Source organism: Triturus cristatus, chromosome 3_1, assembly GCF_964204655.1.
Source record: "Triturus cristatus chromosome 3_1, aTriCri1.1, whole genome shotgun sequence".
NCBI lineage: Eukaryota > Metazoa > Chordata > Amphibia > Caudata > Salamandridae > Triturus > Triturus cristatus.
Window position 1 is genome coordinate 518,283,723 of NC_140583.1, and position 24,884 is coordinate 518,308,606.

The 24,884-nt window shown below is 43.1% G+C and overlaps 1 protein-coding gene across 1 annotated transcript in view; it reads left to right on the plus strand.

Moving 5' to 3' along the window:
* The window catches only part of PEX11A (peroxisomal biogenesis factor 11 alpha), a 154,042-nt gene that overhangs the window by 2,613 nt on the left and 126,545 nt on the right, over positions 1-24,884 (plus strand). The window contains exon 2 of the mRNA XM_085644429.1: positions 22,780-22,895. Within this exon, the coding sequence (XP_085500555.1) occupies positions 22,780-22,895 (116 nt within the window). The remainder of the gene's footprint in view (positions 1-22,779; positions 22,896-24,884) is intronic.

Below are 24,884 nucleotides of genomic sequence, written 5' to 3' on the forward strand. Positions count from 1 at the left end.
TGTAAATTCCCCTAAAAACTATCGTTTAATAAATCTCCTGGACATAGGTGAAAAAGTTTTTGCTAAAGTAATTCTGGGATTACTCAAGGACTGGACAGACGAAAAACAGATAGTGCCCCCAGGACAGGAAGGGTTTAAAGGGGGACACTCGATGGTTGATCACTGTTTTGCTCTCTGGTCCATCGCGAGGAAGTCGATCGAGCAGAGGGGCAATTTGTTCTGCTGCTTTGTGGACTTCCGCGCAGCATTCGATCTTATGAACAGCAGCTGTGGTCAACTTTGTTATGGTATAATATCCAAGGCGATTTATTGTTCTTGATCCAAGCCCTGCATACAGAAAACTGGGCCCAGATAATCTTGGATGAGGATAGAGGATTGTCTGGGAGGATCCAGATCGGAAATGGGCTGAGACAGGGGTGCGTACTTGCCCCTTTGCTTTTTTCCCTGTTTAGCTGACCTGCCCCTAAAACTAATAAAGGTTATAGGGGCTAGCCCGAAACTGGGAGGAAACCATATCTCCTGTTTATTATACGCAGATGATCTGGTAATTATGGACCAGACGGAGATTGGTCTACAAAGAAAATTAAACATGTTTAAAGAATATTGCCAAATAAAAAAATTAGTTGTGAACATGGAGAAGACCAAAATCCTATGTTTTGGAAGAAGAAAAACAAAGTTCTCCTGGTATCTGGGCACAGAGATGCTGGGAAAAGTAACAGAATGCAGATATCTGGGGATGTGGTTTGCGAGTAGCCTGCAATGGTATATCCATCTTGATGCATTAAAAATGAGGGCATCTGCTTCCGTGAAGGGATTAAAAAGATTTAATAGTGTATATGGAGAAATGTCCAATAGACCGGTTTTAAAGGCCTATCTAGCAATGGTTCCTCCACAATTCCTGTATGGTGCAGAGGTACTCTATTTAAGTGGCAAAAATTGATGGCACAAAGAGGAGGAAATATCCTTAAAAACTTGTTCTCGCTGCCTAGATCGTCCATGGTACAAGCAGCAAGATTAGAATTGGGAATCACCTCATGGGCTATAACAGCCTGCATGGCTTTATTACGTTTCTGGCAGCGTTTAGGATCAGATGAGGACCAAAAAATCTCACAGTGGTGTAAAAATGAAATTGCCAACAGTGAGCTGACCTGGACAAAAGAGACTAGAGCCTCAATAAACAAAGCGTATGGTTTGTTAAAGCTAAAGTTGTGCCCTCAGTCCCTCTATCTAAAGATAGATAAGAAAGCACTTAGGACACTGGGAATAGAAGTGTCTCGAACACACGACCAGGAGTACCTCTCACGGAAAAGCTCAGTTCCCATATGGTCTCGGCATGGAAAAATTATTTACATTACCCCTATATTGACAGACGACCTAGCTGCCTGTTACGGCGTGAAGTGCTAAGATTGAGAATTGGGATAAACCCTTGTTACGCGAATAAAGGGGTAAAAAACGTAATGATAAACAGCAATGGAAAATGCACCTGCACTTTAGGTACTACCTGTGATATTTTACATATATTATTAGATTGCTTGAAGATTTTAGCTATACGAAGAGAGATTTTACGTCCGATTTTTTAAAATATATGATATTAAAAATAGGATGCAAGCTGTAAACCTCTTAGTGGGAATGATGAATTTAGATATAGCCTGTGCCATTGGGAAATATATAAATAAAGTTAAAGTGTTCCTCAAATGTAAAGAGTACTGATGAAATTTAGATCTTTTAAGTTATCAGGAGAATGAGTTATTAAAGGATAGAAGTATTGTGTGAGACATACTTGAAGGATTATGTGCCTCAAAAATGGAATAGTTGGTTTTAACACACTTTAAGACAATATTTATCTCCTATTTTAAAGCATATGTGAATTATAGGCTTAAGAAGATGTATTACATATTCTATGATTCTGACTTATTTTATTAGAATGATATGCTGTTTATTGTATACTTTTATGGTTGTAAAAAACCAAATAAATTTTTATTGACTGACTGACAGACTGACTGACTAGTCTAATGCCCTCTTGTATCTTAAATAAAAATGTAACTTTTATAGAGTTGGTATTTTTCTGTCTAAATAACTTCTAGCCTTTTCTAAGTTAATATCCAGCTATCACTTGGCAGCCAGCTGGCCTCTTGCAAGGAGGTGTGAATGGCACCCAGGAAGTGGAACAAAAGGAGGGCTCTGGCTGGGAGGAGGTATGACCTCTTCCTGACAGGATAACCTGGGGGTTGTGCCCACCATATGCACAGGCTTCAAAAGGGCATCCCTGTCACAGAGAGTTGTAATTCACACATAGGCTTGCCCCTGCCATTGTCCAAGTCGCCAGAGTGGCACCAATCCCAGGGAGGCGAAAACCTGTTCCAGAACTGGTTTGAGGGGGTTGGGGGTATTATTTCCCTAAGACACAACTCATGGATGTGCCCAGAGCCCTGCACCAGGGAAGAAAGGTTCTGCCACATTGGTTTTATGTAGACCAGGGCACTGTGGGATAGTTTACAGTAAAACACAAATTAAGTGCTCCAAAAGTGATGGGGGGCTCTGGGAACATTTACCCTATTGGTTGGGAGTGACGGGGAGTTTCCTCCACCCACAGCTGATACTGGGCACAAAAGTGGCACCCTCAGTGCCCTCTTAAGAACACTTCGGGAGCTGTGGAAGACAGAAGAAGGCTACACCTCCTGTTGAACCTGTGGAGAGCAAGCCAGAGGGCTGATCCTTATCCCACGTATCCCCAGGACAGAAAAGTGGACTCCAAGGGCCAGTTACTTAGCCTCCCGTTCAGCTCCAGAAACAAAAAAGCTGCAAGAAGCCCAAATCTCTGCTTAGCCCAGTTGACCAGCTCCAACTGAACTTGCCCTGAATCCTACTGGTGGCTTCTTCGAGATTGAGTCCTAACTCCCAAGTGGTGCACAAAAGGTCCTGGACCCTTGGTTGGTGTCAGAGTATACCCTTCCTCCCTTAAAAACAGCAAGACTGGACACTCAGAAACTCTTACCAAACTTTCTGCAAAAAGAACAAGAAGCTACCACATGACTCCCCCCAAGTTGAAGCTGGCAACATTGAACTGCTGGTTAAACTCAACTTGCTGGTTTGCCCCGCTTAAAGGATCCAGACTTCTAGAACAGAGTCTAAGTCCACCGGTCGATGGTGATGCTTTCCTGGGCCTGTAGTTCACACACTTTAAATGTTGTTGACAATCAGCACCTCCAACTTTCCACCGGAGTTGAGGCTCTTGCTGAGGTCCTGCGCGTCAGCTTGCCACTGCCAGCGAGCCTCTCTTCCAATCCAGCTGGCACCCAATCCCCAAACGACCTCGTCAACGTGGGCTTTTCTCCAGAAAAATGACTAAGTCAGAAGGTAAACTTGCCACCAGGATGAACCTGGTCTTTATATCAGACCCACGCTTCATTACCATCGGCCTTAAGGTTTGACTTTGACCCGGTCTGGCGCAACCTGATACTTGTGGTAGGCCCTTTGTACTTTTTAACTCTAGAAATATCTAAAACTTTGAAAAACATATTTCCAGTTCCCCACATACCATTTTTAGTTCAAGCTTGATTGACTTGTTATATCTCTTCTGTTGCATTTGGCAAACCCACTGATTGCCATTGGTTACTATCTGTGGCATTCAGAAATGCTGCCTTCTTATTGGTGCATTTCTGTAAAAGTCACTCCTTTGTGTGTTTAGCGCTCTTTCCGGCGATTTCACTCAGAGAGCATTTTGGTTGGCCATCACACAGTACAGCATGTAATGGCCTCTCTTCCCATCTGACCATTGCAGGTCAGGCATTGTTTATTTTCTTTGTTTGTAGTTTTATAGACCCCACCATTAATGGTGATAGTAGTATACTCGTCAAAAGCTTTCACTCTACTTATAGATATGTCCCGGACTAGAACAGATTAGGGCGATTTCTGAATTTTGAGTGCATTGAACACACTTTTGAAAACAAGCGTCTATCTTTGAATGGCATATACACCATATTTCTAAAACAAGGATTGGCTAAGCTTGATTCTGTTTTTTTTGGCCTTTCCGTATCCCCATTGACCTTTGATGTCCCGTGAATCGTTCTTATCAGTGTTTTGAACTGGCCGGCCCCTGGGATCAGTTCCGCATCTCTGTGCAGACACGTTCCCATAGTCGGAGAAGTTTATTGCAGTATTCGTCCCTCCAACTTCCTCCCACATTGCTGCATGCTAGTCCTTTTTTTCCTGCTCACGTTTGCCATGTGTTCATCAGCATGTGCCCCACCATAGCTATTTTTACGACATTCCACAGCAGCGTATATTTCAAAACAACGCTATGACACTGTCAATGCTGACTGAATCATAACGGTTTTGAATTTAGTTAAGGCATGTCTAAAACACATTTGTCAATAATTAGCATTTTCATGTGGCAGGGTGCTGTATCTTGATTAGAGAATCTCGCTTTGTTGACAGTTCAGGTTTCGCAGTTTTATATAGCGCAAACTCGACCAAGGAGATTGAAGTGCTTCACTTGAACACCAGTTACATTACACAAGGTCACATTAATTTTTTAAAGCAGAGGGAGTTTAAGTGCTTTGCCCAGAATCACGGGCTATTGAGACGATGCCAAGACTTGTACCTGTTTTCCCAGCATTTTTTTTTTTTTTCTTACCCTTGTCGTCTTTGCTTCCTGCACCAATCGTTACACAAACATCATATGCTGCACAGCTGGTGTCATGAGAAGTGCCATCTGTGCATTGTGCTTCATGGTGAGCATTTTGCATTCTGAGCCTGCTCAGACTGTGAGATTCTGCCAGGCTCTGCTCCTCTTAGATGCAAAAGAAATTTTGCAACAGCCCAATGAGCTTAAGTTATTTTTTCCCATTTACTGACACATTAACATGATGGTGCTTCAATCAATCAATCAGGTGTTTGTATAGCGCGATTACTCACCCGTAAGGGTCTCAAGGCGCTGGGAGGCGGGGGGGGGGTTAGCAGGCTCCAATCCATCAAGGGGGGTTCTGTCGAAGAGCCAAGTTTTGAGGTTTCTTGCGAAGATGGGGAGCGATGTCTGTCTGAGGTGGAGCGGCAGGGCTCGAGTTGCGGGAAAGGAGAAGGAGCAGCCTCCCGATCTGGTCTTTCCGGTGCGGGGGACCACAGCGTAGGAGTGCTGGGCAGATCGTAGGGTCCTCTGGGGTGCGTGGAATTTGAGTCGGCTGTTCAGGTATGCTGGTCCGGCGCCGTGAAGGGCCTTGTGGGCGTGGGTGAGCATCTTGAAGGTGACTCTAGCTTCGATGGGGAGCCAGTGGAGTGTGCACAGGTGCTGGGAGATGTGGCAGGTCGAGGACCAGTCTTGCGGCGGCGTTCTGCATGTTCTGTAGCTTGCGGGTGAGGTTTTTGTTTATTCCGGCATAGAGTGCGTTGCCGTAGTCGAGTCTGCTGGTGACCAGGGCGTCAGTGACGGTCTTTCTGTGTTCGAGGGTATCCATTTGAAGGTCTTACGTAGGAGGCGGAGGGTGTAGAAGCAGGAGGATGAGACGGAGTTGATCTGGTGGTCCATTTTGTGCTTCATTAGGAGATGTCAGTAAACAGTACAGACTGTATATGCCAGTCCTTCAACCTGGCCCGTGCCATCAAGAACAATAATAATTGAAAGTAAGCAACCTTTCATAGGTAAGTTCCAATAATTTTAGCGTCATTTGACACTACATGTTTCTATTTGCCTGCATCATCCAGCAGGAGTTAGTTGAGGGAGGGAAACATCTATTACAACACAGGCATTAAATCATAGTGTCTTTACAACGCAGTCAGTACCATGACTGCGACGTTACTATGAGTTCCATTACAACGCAAGTCATTACAACGACTTGCTTTAGGGAATGCAGTGTTGGACTGGTGTTGCATTTTATGTCCAACTCTTTCCCTACTTTTTTTAATGCGAGCAGGGAGCAACACACATATGGACTATCACGGAAGACGACCGTCTTCCTAGAGGCTTGGTACACTGCCTCCGCTCGTCTATTAGAATGAGTCTTCTAGCTCTCCTGCTGCTAGGAGTGACTATATGCTGCACTTTGGCAAGCTTAGTTTTGCATCTTATGGAACAGAGTAATATCCCTGAACCCCTTCTAAACAGAAGTAAAGGGTGTTCAAATTGATTTTGTTTCTTTATTTGATCACTGATTCTGAGCCTTGAGAAAGTCGTCAAACGACGAAACACATGTCAGCTGTGTGTATGCTTCATCTACGTGTCAACATATCAAGAACTGATCCACTTATGGTCAAGACTGTGTCATACTGTTTGTTTGTTGATTGCAAATCTTGAAATTAAATTGTTTACTGATGTATTAGTGAGTTGGAACTGTTTATTGTGCTGTGCTGTATTGTTTAAATTCTCAATTTGAGGTTCTGGAGAAAGCTTTTTTCCATGTACTGGGTAACACTGTTGGTGGCACAGTGTTTACATTGAGCATGCCTTAGGACTTAGTTAGATTACAGTTGCAAACTCAACAGAGGTGCTGGCTATTTTCTTGAAACCACTGCCATCATTTGTACCTACTGATACACCGACTGGAGTTGGAATAGTAATTAAAACTATTCCAAAGTCCAGCGCTTCTCTAAAGCAAGTCATTGTAATGACTTGCATTGTAATGAAACTTGCGGTAACTACACAGTCGTGGTATTGACTGCATTGTTACGCCATGCATAGTTTTGGTATGCATGCTAACAGATGCTATTCGTTGAGGGAAGCAAGAGACCCTGGATAATATGCTGCATGCCAAAACACTTAGAAGGTCCAAAAGGCGAGGCCTATTGGCCATGCCAATGTTTGTTGTCATTGTGGTGTCTTTTGCTCATTGACATTTTCTCTATGTTTCTAAACAGGAGTGGGATATTTATTGTGTTGTTTGTTCTGCTTTTTAACTGTTGTGAAATGCTTTGAGCATTTCTCCTAAATCAAGCCTGGACTGAGCTCCGGTTTAAATTATCGAGGCCTAACCAGACCTAGTAAGGAATAGTGGCATTATTACTTGAAGAAGACTCCCATCCACTTTAATTATTAATCTACTTTCTGCAGATACAGTAGAATATTATCTATCCATAAAAACAGCCATATAATTCACATTAATCTTTGATTAGTTCTTTATACCACTTGAACACTGGTCAATGGAATTCAAGATGGTAAAGATAAGTAAAGGAAAGTTTTCAGTAAATTGCAGAATGTAGATGGATAGATTTTCATTGCAACAGGCTAATTCAGATGTAGAAATTATTTATGTTCTTTTAGTGATCAAAGATCACTTCATGAGGCATTGTGTCATTGAGGCTTTGAAAAACATTGTTCACAAGCCACGTATTCCACACTTCACAGAAAAGTACAATGCCACTAACCTCTTCTTCAGTGAAAAAAAGTACCAAGATGCAACAGGACACCCAGCCCTTCCTGAAGAATACCGCAATGGTTGGCATTCAAAGCTACAACTCTCCTAAATCTCGCTACTCAACTCCCTGAAACCACCTTTTATGAAGATGATGTCTTACCATCATCCTTCATTAAAGCTCTCTCTGGGGATGCTCTCATACCCCTACTTACCATTGCCAATGGCTTCACCACCCAAGGCATCTTCCGAGAAGTTCCCAAAACAGGCCAGATCCTCCCTCCCCTAAAGAAACCCACACTAGACCCCGATAACCTCACCAACTACAGACCCATCACTCACCTACCATTCTATGTTCAAATCCAAGATCATATCAATGTTTACCATCTCCTCTATGACTACTAGTCTGGCTTCTGATAACTCTGCAGAATGGAGACCACTACTTTACACATTGTAGACCATGCTCTCTTGACCTCAGTTGAAGAGGACCCCTGCTTCCTGATACTGCTGGATCTCTCAACTGCCTTCGACACAGTCAACCGTCCCATCCTCATATGCACCCTGGATTCTCAAATGTGGTTTGCTATCAATGTCCTGTACTGATTCTCCACCTACGTTTCCAAACTTCACCAGTATGTTTACATGCGCACCTCTGGGTCGCAAAAGATTCCTATCACCTATGGCACCCCCCTCCCCCCAAGGTTCCAGATTGTCTCTTGTTATCTTCAACCTTTACATGGAGCCCTTAGTGCTCTGCTCACATGTAACAGCATCAAGATTCACCAATATGCTGATGACACACAACTCTACTTGAAAGTCTCCTCTACCTCAGACATACATCACCTCAAACACTGCTTGCACATCAAGACTTGGATATTCATCGCTTACCTGTATCTCAACCCAACCAAGATAGAAATCCTGGTCTTTACCAAGAACAAAATGCAAGGTACAGTACAAACCTAGCTCAATGACCTAAACTTCGAAAGCTTTGAATCCCAACTTTAACCAAATGGCAAGTCACTAGGATTCACCCTGGACACCAGCCTCGCCCTCAAGGAGCATATTGCCAAAAAAACAAATATGGCATAGTACCAGCTCTCTCTTCTAAAGAAAGTCAAACCATTTCCTCCAGAAATTGACTTCAAAACTGCTGTTTAAGCCTTTGTATTCTCGCATCAGAATGGTGGTAATACCCTAATTCATGGACTTCCTGATTCTACACTGGCACCCGTTAGGGGCATCCTACATGTCACAGCATGCCTCACTCAAGACACAGAGAAATACAATCACATCACCCTTATCTTGATGGAACTCCATTGTCTCCCCTTGCTGGCCCACACCATCTTCAAAAGTAGCTCCATCATTTACAAATCCATTGTGACCAGCACCCCTGCTTATTTTGCTGATCAGCTCATCAATCTCTGGTGATCCTCAGCACACTCGCAGCCAGTACACCAACTGACTGCAAACTAAGAAGTATAAAAAAAGAAAAAAGAAGACAACAGGCCTTTTCCCCAGGGTGTGGAACAATCCATGAGGCCTGCTCCAGCGCTGCTCCAATTTAGGAAATAATTGAAGATTCACCTCTTTAAAGAACACTACATCACATTTCATTAACCACCCACAATCTAGCTTCTGTTCCTATTAATCATTGACTTTATGCTTGTCTTTAACGATATACAGCGCTCTGCTGTCTTTTGGCTAGGTTCACACTATCGACATAGCATATACATACATACAACTTATAAAGCTCTAAGTTTTATTTCTACTCTGAGTCCTGTAAAATATAAGAAAACATTCCACCCAACATGATTTGTTTAATATTGGACTGTGGATGCAGGCCTCCCCCTTATTCCTTCATGTCTAGGTAGTGGTAAGACGTACTGTATCAATAAGATGGAGTCACTGTCTTAAATATGTAACTACAGGTACTTATATAAATGTGCAGACTAGAGCTCCTAACGTGTTATTTCAACTTAATTCAAAATACAAGTGGGATAAGATAGTCTTACACTAGTAAGAATAAAGAAAGTACACTTCTGAAAAAATTGATCTCGTTCTTTGTCCTCTAATGATTAAATTGGTCTAGAGTAAATGTGGCATTAGAAAGAAAGTGGTGGAAATGAATACTTAAATCTAATTAAGTGCATTGTAAATTCATTATTTTTCCTAAAACAATGCACATTTGCTTACTAAACTTAATCATGATACCGCCTGTGTTGAACTGCAATTTCTTATTAAGAATTATTGAAACTATGCAGAAAACTGGCCATTTCAGCCAATAGCAAAATCCCTGTAAGTTCTGTCTCCTAGGAATTCCGTGAGTCTCTGAGTTAATTTAATTCTAGTAGAAGATTGCTAAATTAAGGGATATGATTGAGTCTGAGTGATTGTTCCATCTTGGAGACTCTGCTTTATTGATCAATAATAGTTTCTGCAACATCAGAATTTAGGACCGGATGTACTAATCATTTTAATAGTCACAAACGTTAAGATTCAGCATTTTCAAAAGTTAAAATGCTTTTTTCTATGCACTACTCTCATTTTACGAGTCATACATTGTTTTCAACTCCTAATATGTTATTACGAACAGATGCTGATTCAGTATCGGGAAGGGGCATGTTGTAGGCAGTCCTACTTAATCTGTGTCATATGTGTCAATGTTTTCTGACTGAAATCCAGTCACAAATCATTGACAATGTACTCACACCTCTAAAGAGGTAGTTACCTATACACGAAGGAGAGAGGACCCTCTAGGACCCTTCCCTTTTGTAAATGTAAAACACATTTTGCTGAAGAGTATTTTAGTGGGCTAGAGGATTGCTGCCAACTCTTCAACAAGCTTAAAACAAACAAACACTTTATTTATATGCAGCCCTGTTTTCCTAAAGGGAAATAGTCTGCACTAAAAGGAAAATGCTTTCTTCATATGCTTTTCAATGAAGGAATCATTTTTCCATGTCTGTGAAAATCAATCACAGACATGGTGGTCTGCTGACCCTTCACTCCGCCATTCCTGAGACTGGCCTCAATCGATTGAGGTGCAATTTGCAACCTTCTAATGGATATTAATCAGATAAGTGTTGCTCGAATGTGATTTTGACTAAATAAATGAAAAGGCAAGATGCGTTTGGCAAAACGGAAACACTTTTTAAAAATTAAACGCAGCAGCCAGGAGAGTATTGACAGAGGCGCGTCTGAAGACCATCTCAAAATACCGAAGTTTCGGCCGCACATATATACATTTTGTGGGTACAATAAAACACCTTGACATTCCTTGAAAATCATCATGGTCATAAATAACAAGAAAAACCATCTGATAAGGGGACACAGATGGCTCTCGACCTCGGGGGGGGGGGAAGCAAGTGTTGGCCCGTTTGTGCATATCCAGATGCCCGTTATAGCGAGCGCGTGATCACCTCGTGCAGTGCACATGTCATGTCCTCATTGGCTAAGTGATCCTAACTAAATGTGGCATCTAACATTGTTGTATTTTGGGAATGTGTGCCTTTAGCCAAACATGTTTTCTTGGGGCTAATCTACTGGGGCCTGTTTGTGGTGTGACTACCTATCTGTGGGATCGGTTAATGTTTTCCCTGGGTGCACGTTTTTCTTTGGGCTAAGTGTAACCCCACCTGTGACCTGTCAATTGGTAAGCTTGTGTTTGGGTCTCCGGGCCTGTCTGGCCATGTATCTCTGACTTGGGGTTGATGTAGAGGTCTTCTCGCATATATCCAACAGCAATGATATGAGCGTGTGAGCATGTATAACATGCCGGTCATTTATATCATATTTACCGATTTTCTCATTATTACACGTAAGGTTGTTACATCGTACATCAACATTGAATTCACTGAGATTGGTGTCATTATGCAGGCATATGTTACTGTGCACATCGACATTGGATTTACTGGCATTGACATCCGTGTGCATTGTTAGGTTACAGTGTGCATTGGCATTACTTTTAATAGTACTGACCTCATTGGGCGTGCATATGTTACAGCGTACATCAATATTGCATTTATTGGTACTGCTGCTGCAATGCGCGCATACTTCAGGGTGTACATTGCTATCATATTTATCAATCTCAAGATAGGTCACATTGTGACGCAATCTGATTTAGTTTTATACAAACCAAACTAATGGTACATAGGTTGGTTCATAAAAACATTTACTGGTCGCAAAAATACTGGTCACACGTTGCAACCAGTATTTTGCTACCAGTAAATGGTACATCAGGCCCTAAGTTGATTGGACTGTGGCTAAATTGCATGTATCTTGAAGCAAAGATGGCATTTTATCGCAATTTTAAATAAAAAGAATATTGGATTGTTGGCATCTGCCGATTCTTTAAAGATGGATTTCTTATGATCCTATTAAGATTGCCTCTGGAATCCTCTTACTGAAATAACCTGCTTTGGTCCTTCAGTTTTCAGTAGTTAAAGACCCATTTTTACTACTTTTCTTGATAAAATCATTGTCTATAGCTACTACTAAAATCTAGCACTATTTAGAGAAGAATCTTCTACTCTTTGATTTTCATTCTAGATTCTGCTCCACTAAGGGGAAGGGCGACTGTAGTTCTGGATATTAGAGAACAGCTCTTATCGTTGCATGATGAGTGGCGTCCTGGTGTTTTAATGTTATTAGGTTTGTCAGTAACTTTTGATACTGTAGACCATGGGCTGCTGTGCTATCATTTTGAATGAATGAATGACTGCTGTAATTATAAGCACCATAAGCATTTTTGCACCAGGACTGAATTAACTGAAAAAATAAGTAACTAGTGAATAAAATAGGTAAGTCTTCAGAGCTCTGTGAAAAGAAGTGTGTTTTGTAATTTCACATAGATGTAAAGGTGTTTTGTTTTTATAATTTGGGTGCCAGCACCGAAAAAGATCTGCCTACTAAGCGGGTTGCCTAAACCAGGAAACCGCGGCTATAAAGTGGGAGGCAGAGTGAATAGGTTGTAGCGTAGACAAGGGTATGGATAGCAGGCGTAGGAGTAGTACATTCTGAACAAAATGACTGCACCAACAAGAAGGAATCTCATCTTTTGAGGAATGGCATGAAAAATCTTCCTCAAAACACTTACTGGACAAGTAAAGCAATAACTCCTGCAGTACACATTCAACTATCTCTCACAATTTTTTAAGAAAAGCCACTAGAACAAAGGGGAGTTGTGTACCAAAAAGATACAAATGGCACCGGCACCTAATGATGAAAGTCATCAGGCTACGACCTCATTGAGCCTTTGCTTCAGACAGGAGTCAGATATTAAATTTAAGGTTGATTTAAAAGCAACCACAACTCCCCCCACCAGGATGTTTTTTCCTGTTCTGTTTCATTAGGAGTATGGGATGAGGGCCAGGACCTTGGTAAGGGTCAGTTTCTTTTAGTCCAGTACTTTAAGAAGGTCGACCAAAGTCCATTTTTGTCCACTCTGCGGAGATTGTTGTGTAGGTTCCAAAGGGTTCTGCGCTTGTACCCTGTTTAATATTTATATGATCCTCATTGCACTAATAATTGCTACCCATTGCCTGCATTTATAGACCATACACAAGTAATTGTAACTGTATTTATATAGTGCTTACTACCTCTGGCAAGGTGTTGAAGTGCTTTACACTGGGCAGTATGCTGCTCCTGAACCCAAGTATAGTGGTTAGTCCAGTGTTATTGTATGTTATTGGAAATAATATTGTGCTCCCAAATAAACCATTCCATGAATTTACTGAATTTCTTTGTGGTAGATGGTTAAAATGAATTGGCTATAATCATTTGTAGGGGGTATGTGAAATCCACTGCTCAAATACCACTTCACCACCGCTTAAGCAAGCACAGAGGTGGTAAGTGTAAAGTAATGACTGACTGCATATATTGGGAAATATCAAAAGATTTAGGCAGCGCTTGTAAAATCTGTAACCTCGTGATTATAACCATGAGCAAAAAATAAAGGGGTAAGGAATGCAAACTTTGAAAGGAGATTCTGTACATGCTGAAGCTGATTAAATTTAATGTTCACCTTTGACGTTTGGCACAAAATATTAAAAGGGATCCATTTGGTTGCCCCAGGGTTAACATGGCACAAAATGAGGGAGAGAAGAGCTTCCCAGACAATGGAAATGTATTGACTGCATTTCTGTAGGTGGAAGGTGGTGATCCAGACACTGTGATGAGGGACAGGCCTACCTTTAGAAATTCCTTCTGAAGTTTGTTGGCAAGAGGCTGCAGATTCGTTCTTTCTGGGCCCTGCCCCTCTCCCCCTTACTGCAAGGGTGAGGGTGGGGCTACTGCTTCTATTGCTCAAGTGAGGACGATTCCCCAACTTGGCCTGTTCACCTGTCTGCCCCCAATTGATGTGTAAGGAAGGTTGAGGTTCATAGATTTTACACCTCCTTGTGGCTCGGCTGTGGGCATTCCCGCCTGGGCCAGCCTAGCATTCCCCATTGTCAGAAACATAATCTCCACAAAGGCTGTGTCTAAGGGCTGGGGGAGGGGAAGCGGGGGGCAAGAAAGATACCCAAACCGGATCTCGTGCAAAAATGTTCAGTAGTAAGGGACAGTGGATGCATTTGAATGTACAGAAAGGCTATCGTGATATTTATTAACTACCTACCTGCAGGAGATACATATTTGCACAACTACAAACTCTCCATGCATTTATGAATTATAGAGCCTACTTTCTGGTGTTGATCAACTCTCTGCATCAGGATTTATATGGCCTACTACATTAAGCATGCCTTCTCAGGCTGTGAAATCAGTAAGAAACCTCGGACATATATTTCACTCTGACCTGTGTTTTGATTTGCAGGTTTCTAATGATGCTAAGCTAGCAGATTACATTTTATTTGCTTTAGCAAAAATGTGTTATTGTTCAGTAATAGAAGCTGTTCATCTTTGACGCTGCCTTTTGTGGTCTTAGTACATTTTCTTTTAATTTAAGCCCATCAGTTTTATCTCCATTTGACCCATTGTTGGACCCGGCCTCGTGGCGTGGCCCATCCAGACCCGTAGCGACACCAGACTGACCTCTACACCCCACACGACCCTGATTAACGTAGCCTACCTGACCCAGTCCACACCTGATCCCCCACAGAACCCAGGGCTACCCACTTCCTTCCCTCCATCTTCCCGACACCGAGCACCCTTCCCCCTCCATCGGCCTCGCGGCCTCCAGTGACCGGCCCCGCACCCCAGATGGCCGCCTCAACCCAAGCGCAACCCAGGCCTAGTCGCGCCATGCCGGCTGGGGGAGAGAGAGCTCCTGGTGAGCAGGAGAGGGAGGAGTAGTTTCACTCACACCTGGCCTCCTCTCAAGAGATAGTTTTGATCGCCCCTCCGGCCACCCTGAGGGCTGGCTCCACGCCTGCTGTGTGTCTGGGATCCCTCCCGACCCCGCCTTGAAAGGATCAAAGGGTCGCGTGGCAGGAACCCCCAACAAACGACCTCCAGACGCTAAGACCCCTGCCCGTGAGGACTCCGGACATCAAAGAGGAGTCGACCTATAACAATGGGCGCTCTGGGACCCTCGGCAGTTGAATCCTGGAACGAAACGAGCCCTGCTGACGTGGTCGCGGCTGAAAGAACATCCTCCCAAAGTCCGACGGAACTCTTGGAACCTCGGTGAGCCCTGCAGACAGCGTCGCAGCTCCACCTGGCAGAGACGGACTTCTGCCTAAAAACATCTGAGCCCTGCTGACGTGGTCGCGGCTCCCCTTGCATCCTTGAGAACTCTGAGCCCTGCTGACCGACTCGCGGCTCCCTGAAGATTGTCTGGCCTCCAACACCCTTACTCGAGCCCTACAGACTTGGCCGCAACTCAAGAGACATTCTGGTCCGGCTGGACCCCAAAGATCGTATCGTATCCCCCGGCTCGAGGATTGAGAGCCGTGCGCCGGATACGCACCCGCATTGACCCAGATCCTAAGACTGTCCCGCTACCCCTACCCCAACCGAGACTTTGTGAGCCCTTGCTCTACTTGTACAGACGCCTCTGCGGATCATAAAGGTCCTGATATTTCTAGATAAAGAATACGTACTTCAGAATCTACGGTGTGGTGTCTCTGTGTTGCATGGTGCTAAATCAGCGTGTACGATCTTAGGTACGGGACCCAGCCCTGAGGGGGTCTCCTGCCAGTGCTCGGCTCCCTATCCCGGGAAAGGTGGGTCGCAGGGTGGTCAGGTACATTCTCTGTTCTTCCCTGAGGCTGGCCCTTCTAACATTCATCAATCATTGGAATCATTTTGCACTGTCCAAAATCCAGCAATTTGACAATTTACAACCTTAAAAAATGTCAACTTGTCTAAATATCGTTTTGCCCTTGTTGGATCCGGGTGCATGACCAATTTAAATTGAATGTGTTCTGCCTGATTTGGTAATAGGTCATGCACTGAGTTGTCAGGGGAAAGTTCCTATGTGTTTCTGAAGGTAGACTTTGGAATCAATCACTAGTTCTACTTCTTTCGCTACTCTGTTTCAATAGTGTTAAATGTAAACCGATAATACACCTTTTGCAAATCTCTGTTTGATTGTAGTTTTATCTGTATTGGCTCTGCATGTTTTTTTTTCTTCTTTGTGTGTGTTCACTTAGAAGCGTGACTTGTTATGACACTTGCAGCACAGTACAAATACCATAAATACAAATGCTTCCCACCACCAAGCAAACACAGTGCATTGCCAGCTTCATGTATGCTAGATTCTAAAATAAATTCAGCAAATGATTGCACAATTATTTGGGTTTTTATGTGCAGTATACAGGCATCCTATTATCCAGTTGTCCATAGTACACATTGGAGTATGAATGGGAATAAACAAGATGCACCGTGCAGCACTTTTTCAGTCCTACTCAAAAAGGCTGGTGGATGTGGGGACTGTGTCAGCAGCATGCTGTGCTAGTCCTTTGATCTGCCGCATGCCAGGCGTAGACAAGAAAGCATGAATTCTGGGACTAAGAATAGTTGCTTGTCATTTTTACTTCTGACAGGCCAGTAATGCAGAGGTAGTTATTTGTTTGGCTAATGTCTCTGCGAGGCTGTTAATGCTGCGGCAGGACTGATTAAATGGCATACTGATTTTACCAGAAAGTCCCCCATGGCAATCTTCGTGACATTCAGATGCCATGCATTTACTGCTAGAGTGTTGCTGGGATAGGGTCATCCACTTACCAGCATGATGCCTCTTGATGACTGGTACACAATGGGTGCATTTGGTTTCATTTGCGCCTTAGGCAATTAAAATGTGCATCTCTACAGAGGCTATAATCTATTGTGCAGCCAATGCTCTTGAAGGCTGCCTGGATTTAGGTAGTCCGTCACATGTCAGATTACTGCTTGTGACAGTCTACTACAAGCTTGGCATAGTAGATGGTCATGTCCTCCACAGCCCGGGTGCATGTACTAGCACACCCCACACACACCGCTCATAACCAACGTTATAACCACACCTTAACATCTCCCAAATGATTAAGTAATTCTTTCCTTTTGTACGCCCAGGGCGCGAGGTACTGGTGGTCACAGTCCTAAGATACTACATCAATCACATGCTGGAGGTGTGCCACCGGAAGAGCGAGGGAGTAGTCAGTTACATAATATGTCAGTGCTGAACAGCAGTTACATGTCACGATTATACTAGTGGGTAACCAATAGAGCATGAGAAAAGTCATTTATGTGTCATTTATGTGTAAGACAAGCGTTTCTGACAGGCTTTTAAGTTTGGCGAGCTTTATGCCAAGTTTCATTCCTGAAAGTCAGTGGAGCATATGTAATATCTGTTACCAAGGAGGCCCTTATTGCTGTAAGACTGGTAGGACTGGAGAAAGAAAAAGAGCCATGTTTTAGGTGACTGGGTCTAGGTGGCTGGAAATGTTGTTTTCCAGCATGTTACTCGCTATATTGGTACCTCCTGAGGGCGAATCAGACTGGGGTGAGCGCATTCATTTCAGGCCGGTGTCTCTGAAAGGAGAAAGTGCTAGCAGCAGTTCTCGCAATGTTTGATATGTGCCTCAGAGAGGATAGTGTTAAGTGGCAGACCAGGATGTTGCTGCCTCTGCTACTCCTGAGGTGAGATGGGAAGGGGGAGGAAGTTCAACAGTACAGGTAGTTACACACTAGGCTGCAATACCTGTTCGTTCAACCCCTCAGAGGCATGCACAAAAGTTCACGAGTCTCCCTGCCCCTTCCTTTCTTGAAGTTACCTTTGCGTACGTAGATCATGGAAGCTGTGTTGCACCCACTAGGTTTCTCAATACGGTGATGATTCACTCACTTGTAATTCTTGGCCACTTTCCCTTATGTAAAAGCTTCCGTTGCGGCATTAAACACACAAGATCAAGTAAACCACATTGTTTGAGGCTCATGCAAATCTGCTGTGTGTTTTGCAATCCTGCCCTGTATCTGGTAATTTTATCAGGGGTGTGGATGGGCTTGAAGGCAAGACACTTCTTGTTTTTGGATAACATCATCCTATTCTTCATGAATTGGGCAAGTGACATGCTTCTTATAATAATTCCTTTGAGGATGGGTGGTTGTCAGATGGCAGGAGGGGACTAAATGGGACTTTCTCTTGCTACCATTTCTTATTGTTACAGAATACGATGTAAACCATGGCAGTCTATTGTAGGCTAACTGCATTGTGTGCGACCACCAGTGGGAACCAATATTTGGTCTCTTTTGCTCTGTGTCACGAGAGATTGTTCCTAGCTATCCTTCTTGCTCCATGAATCTGGTTGTCCACAATTATTTGGTGGCATCCATGGTTTATAGCCTGAGAGGTCAGAGATGTTATTTCTGAGCATACTCGGTTGAATTGAAAAGCTTGAGTCAACATTGTGGCATGTTCTGTGTGTGATGGTTGGAATCTGTCACTCCTCTGGTAGCTAATTCTATCTTTTGATTACAATATTTATGTTTTTCTCAATGGCATACAATACTCTGTATGTGGTAGGATATCAGCCTCAATAAGCCTCCTAGGCTCTCCAGGAGGACATGAACAAGCAGTCGCGATCTTAGTTAGCAAATAGTAGTACAGGGTGAATTTGGGTACAGTAAGACACAAGTACCATGGTTGCATAAATAAGTCAATATCCAGTCAGCGTTGTGAGTATACAACACTTTAAGAATAATTCAGGAGATATTTACAGTACAAATGGTAACTGAAATGGTTGGAAGTGCACAACACAATAAACAGTGAAGAATGACTTCAGCACAACTTTGTAGTAATACCGAGGCCTTAGGCTGTACATAGTATATACTGCTTGCAATCAATAGCTGATCATGAACATTGGCACAATCGTGCAGTAAGCACAGTAACACAATAATGCAGTCATGCAACAGTTAAGAAAGTTAATAATGATTGCAAGCTGCTAATAATGACAATAACTACTTGACTGCCATTAATGCCCTGCAAAATGGATGATCACATGCCTCCTGCAAGAATGTAGTCGGTAGTGTTTATTATTTGTGTCCGTAGTGTTCGTGAACCCTTAACCTCTTCAGTACCATGGACGTAACGGTTACGTCCAAGGGACACCACCGCCTAATCCCTCTGCTCAAAACAGCAGAGGGATTTCCTTTTCTTATTTATTTTTTTGCCTCGGGAGGTGGGGGAAGAGCGTCCTCAACCTCCCAAGGCATTGTTTTTAGGTCTCGCCTGCGAACGCAGCGCGATCTATTGTTGCTGACTTGCCTCGGAAGTGGGACAGGAGATGGGCACGCGCAAGGCTTTTGGCGGATTTGAGCCGGTGTACGCGCACGTGAACATGCACGTGCACACACGCAATGTGCACATCTCCTGTCCCGCTTCCGATAACATGCCAGCCCCGTTGGAGGATCCGTGTGGGCTATTGTTGGCATAAAGTGTAATTCTGAGCAACAATAGCCCACACGGAGCCCCCCCAGCCCTTCTTTACTCACCGGGATGCTCTTCTGGGGGGGGGCTCCTCCTCACGGCTGCAGCACTTCTGTTGCGGGGCTTCCCTGTACTCCTGGGAGCCCCGCGCTGCTGTGGTCATCCTCGGCCGCCGCATTCTTTACCCGGGCCCCCTCCTGGGGCTTCTCTTCACTCCGACCGCCACCGCGGGGCTCTCCCTTTAACATGGGAGCCCCGCGTTAGCACGGCACGCCGGTTTCTGTTTTTGCCGGAGCAGGACCCGCCCACGTCCCGGGCAAGGGCGCCTGACTTCCGGCTTGTTCCTATTGTCAAAGATAATTTGCCAGTTTGGCAAACTCGAACTTTGGCGATAGGGGCAGACGCTCGAAAAATGAGGTACGCAAGCAAATAGACTGAAGCTCGGACGAAAAATAGGAGAAAAACGCAACCACTTGAGCGCATCAAAAGCTTCACCTGGACGTAAAGTGGGCAGCGTTGGGGCATGCTATCTGTATCATATGCTGGTGAGGCTGCCTCCGCGGCATACCTCATAGCTCCCGTGGGCTATGCTTCTTTCTTCACATATCCCAGGCTCCGTTCCCCTTCTTCAGCCTCGTCGGTTTCTGTTTTAGTTCAATGTTTGCATAGTGTGCTTGTACTGCCTGTACGGTTTCCGATTTCTGGTGTGTTTGGAGACTTCCTAACTCTTTTCGCTCCTCTAAGTGCTCAGTACTGTTGTGGAGGTGCCACTTGTAATTTGTGGAGAGTGTGAACTGCATTGAAATGTGCCACAGCTATCGGTTTATTTTATTTCAGACTACGTTGGCTGTTAATAAGTTAAAATAAATCAGCTTTGGAAGTGACGCCCTTACTTCTATAAACGGAAAGCTTTAAACGTCCTAATGTTAAAGTAGTGGAGAATGAGGCTACTCCATAGAATCTGCAGAAATCTAAACATGATAATGGGAGGTGAGGCGGGAAACCTGCACTGTTTCTTCTGCGCATAGTACCAGCGACAGGCTGCTCAGCGGACTGTTTACCTTTCAGAGCAAGCTACAGCTCACGCGGAGCTGAAGTGCAAGCATTTGCAATGCAATAGGTCTAGCATTTATGCGAGTTTAAGCTATTGGCATTGTAAGTGACAATGCCTTTTATTTATGTTTTGGTTTTTAAAACCTAAATAAAAGGCATTGTTATTTACAATGTCAATAGCTTAAACTATCGTAAATGCGAGACCTATTGCATTGCAAAGGCTTGTTTTCAATGTAATCACGATCGCGCATGGTGTGCTGACGTCATTGCATTTAAAGTTAAACTGAAATGAGCCGATCTTGTTTTGTTTTCACTGCTTTGGTGTTCGTGGGGCTATCTCAGCCCCCGAGCACGAAACACACAGGAGGGGTATCGCTGGAAAGGGGAAAATCTCCTGTTTCCAGTGGTACCCTTCCCTAGTGGGCGATCCCCATGCAGGGATCGACCAATAGACACCAGGGATAGGGTAACGGCCCCTTGGGCAAGGGCCTTCGCCCCCCTCCCTTTGCTATATGGCCTATATTCAGACTTTCTTCCCTCGTTTTGAGAGCACCATGGAATTTAAATCTCTAGCCTTTTAAATACTTGTGGATGACTGTCAATTGAGCACCGCATACCTGTCTAATGCCCACCCACTGTAGTTGATGTATTCTCATTAATCTTCACAACATCTTGTTATTATTTGATTAATGCTACTGCATCTAGCTAATCAAACACACTTTTATCGTAATGATAATTCAGCTTTTCTCTGTTTCTGTGATGTTTTTCATCAATGTGTATAAGGTACATGTTTGAGTGTAAGGTACATGTTATGATTTCAGTTTCAAATCTAGTATGTATGTCGTGTAAAGAATAATCGATATCTACACTGTTACACTGGCTTGCGCCATGGTCAAGCATACCACTACTCGAGTCTCTAGCATTCACCGCACAGCAAGCTGTCAATTGACGCTGCAATTATATGGCCACAGCTTCGTAGTATACAATCATGAAATTGATAATCATGGCACATCAGCATGCCACCTTTTACTGCTCTTAACCTGCGTAGACGAGCTTCACTTACACAGTTCTCCACAGTGAGAAGACCTTGAGCCCAATCAAAATAAAAAAAATGGTGCTTCTCCGACTCCGGAGATCTGAAGCTTTGTTGATCTTGGATGCAGCGAATGGTAAATGGTTGTTCAGCATGGACACTTGAGCTTATTTTCGTCGAGAAACTGAGCTGAGCACTAAGAGGCAACTCGTCATGGCGGGGGCAACCCACCGCTGATCCATGACAACGCTGTGGGATAACAGGAGTTTTTCATGTGGGATGGAGCGCCTGCAAAAAGCCAATCCTCCTTGTCAGTGAAATGTAGAGGCATCTCCAATAGGTATGTGCAAAGAGATTGAATATACACACGTCTGCCATCCTCTGCAAGGAAGCAACTGGCAACGTCTGGAACACTCCAGAGCATTCCTTCCAAGGTTCCACCTTAATATTCCAAATCCTAACGCAACTAATCGCTTACTGTCCACATGACCCTAAAACATATCTGTAAAATTAAAAAAGTCGCTCCCCACCTGTACCATAAATTAAGGGCATTACAGTTGTAGGTGACTGGCTGTCTTAGGTGCTCTATCGTTTTAAAGATACTAGCATGGCATTAGAATGCCATGAACCATGTGTCCTTTTGTATTTTTTTGTGATGCTGTTGGCTAACACAGTACACACCACCTGAAATCTAATTTATTGACACTTCTCATAGTTTGCTATTGTATTTAAATAATATTCTTTAATGGCTGCGAATGTTAAAATACTAAGGTAATGTAGTATAAACGATTGTTTAATGAAATGGGATTAGGCAAATTAAATTACAAAACGTGCCATTTTTAAGTAACCATACGACGCCGTGAATGCGTTCTAGGGGTCAAAAACGTGTTGTCGTGTGTACTTTATGCCCTGTACTAAAATAGCAAGAGCTCCATAAAACAAATGGAATGCATAAAGTACTTTTTCTCCTAGATTGCAGCCTATCTTTGCAGTTTAATTGTTCTCTTCGGTGGTTCCGCTCTCGCCCTACCTTTCCTCTATTTAATGGCTAATAATTTCCAAGATTTATTTGTCTCTATTTGGACCTTTCAAACCCACCCCATCTTTAATTCAGGTTCCCTGTCCCCAGTTGACTATCTGTTTTGCTCTCTCTTCCTGGCGACAACTTTGCTTACTACCCACTCTCATTTCACCTGCTAGCAATTTCAGTTTTCCTTTGGTGGTAGTGGTAGAGTCTCTGCGTAATAATCTAACGCACCGAAAATGTTGCAATGTCAGCTATTCATTTCATATGTAGAAGTCATATAGCCAGCAGGCTAACTCCGTCGATCTGTTTGTTAACGGTTTAGCTGAAAGGTAGGTTGTTTGGAGCGTAGTAGAACAATAATTAAAGGTGCGGAAAGCTGCTAAACCTAGCACAGCTGCCGAAAAACATATTTGCTTTGCTTTGCTTTTTCCATTTTGTCCTCCATATAAACCATTGTCTTCCTCGTTTTCCATTTCAGGGCCACTCAGTATGCATGTATGTTGCTTAGGTATTTATTAGAGAATAAAAATGGCAAACAGAAGGTGGTAATGAAGCTCAAACAGATGGAATCTAAGATAAGCTCCGGACGTAAACGTAAGTACTAATTCTTCTGCCTCGCCTTGTGTTTTTTTTTTTAGATTTAGTTCTGCAGTGTATATTTTCTTTTCAATATAAATGTATGACCAATAGTCTCTCTTAGTATGATAAATGTGTTTAGACTTGGGTGGTTGTCATGGAGCCCTATTCAAAGAAGAGTTTTCCCAATCTAAGCGTGTGGCGATTGAAAAAAGGCATGTTTTTTGTATTTGTACAAATTCACAAAAATGTTACGCGTGTGCTAAATGAAACGGGAAAGCAAATAAATACATTTGGCCCTGTACAAAATCAGCACTAGGTGACAACTGTTCATCTTGAGCACGTGTTCTTGCAGTGCGCTACAAAGCCTGGTGATTTTAGATATTTAGGGCATCGTGTACTAAAATCGAATTGGTATAAGTGGTTGCAAATTGTGCACTTCTACCGAATCGATTCCGCTTTTGCAAACCGGGCAGTGTACTAATATAATAGGTCGATTCACAAAATCACCATTCGTTGTGGGTTGTAATCCAACCTACTTTATTAATGTGCATGTTGTAGGTCGCAAACTGCAGCCCACTAGAATTGGCTACAGGCGCACATGGATGGCAGCCTGCTGGGGTCAACAGATCACAATGTCTGTGATTTGGTTTTCAATAAAGCAATCTTGTGTCTTTTCTTTTTAAGTGCTGTCCATTTACCTAAAACAAAAATGGGATGCATTAAAAACAATTTTGTTAAAACCTTATACAAACATTTGTTTTTAATTTAAAAAAAAAATTATTGGTTGTTTTCATAAAAAACAAAGCACATTTAATACAAATGAAAGGACATAAGAATAAAAACAATAAGGACAATAAAAACAAATGCAGTGATGATTCAGATTAGGGTGGCAATATGACAATCTGGGCAATGCCGTCAGTGTATAATGTCGGATATATGTGTTAAATAACTTAGGGTCGCTATAGCCACCTATGTAGCCACCGTCAAACAGAAATGTACAAATCATAATCAGCGAGGGGGAATACAGAGGATATCACAAACCAGAATATATAGAAATATAAAAATATAAAAACCAGTAAGCATCCATTGGACTATAGTGTTTGACAGTATTTCTTTATTGATGTAGTACAGCGAACAAGTGTTTGAGTATCACATGTAAGGGACTAGTTTGTCAAGTCCCGTTGCGGATCATGGCTGTTTGTGTGAATTAAAAAATAGATCAAGGCTATCCCACATATGTCTAAGGGGGGGGGGTTTCCATGGTGAGTTCTGAAGGGCAATGTTGTCAGCCCCCCTTAGGTTAGAGACCCAGTTGACCCAACACTTGAAAGATGCCTTTCAGGTGTCTTTCCAGTTATTTAGTATGATATTAACTGCTGCTGTTAGAAGTAGGTCAATAAGCGCCCTATCTTTTTCATTTCGTGACTCTACTCTAAGGAAACCAAATGTCAGGGTAGATAGTTCCCTACTGAGGGAGCATGGGAAAAGTTTAGAGATGAAGTCAAAAACCTTGTCCCAGAAGGGTTCCACACATTTGCATAGTAGTAGTAGATGTACTAGGTCTCCTATTTCCTCATTACAATTCCAACAATTGGGGTCTTCTCGAATCTTGTGTGAATGTAACCAGGCTGGTGTCCAGTAGGCCTTGTGCAAAAGCCAGAACTTTGTCTGGGAAAGGGGAAGGGCAATCTTATTCCTCGAGACAGAGCTCCAGGTTTTTTGACCAGTCACCCTCCAATATCAGGGATGAGGAGTGCGAGTCCCAGAAGGATATGAGTTTCTTATTGAGGGTAGAATGTTGTGGGCGGATTAACTTGTAGATCATGGAAACCTGATGTCTTAATCTATTTATTTTCGCCACATATTGTGGCAGGGAAGGTGGTGAAGGCGATAATTTCGCTTTTGTCAATGCTGCCTTTATTTTTAAGAAGTTGTAAAACTCCAGGGGATCTAGGTTATATTTGGCCTGTAGTTCTTTGAACGTTAATGGGTAAGCTGCGTCGA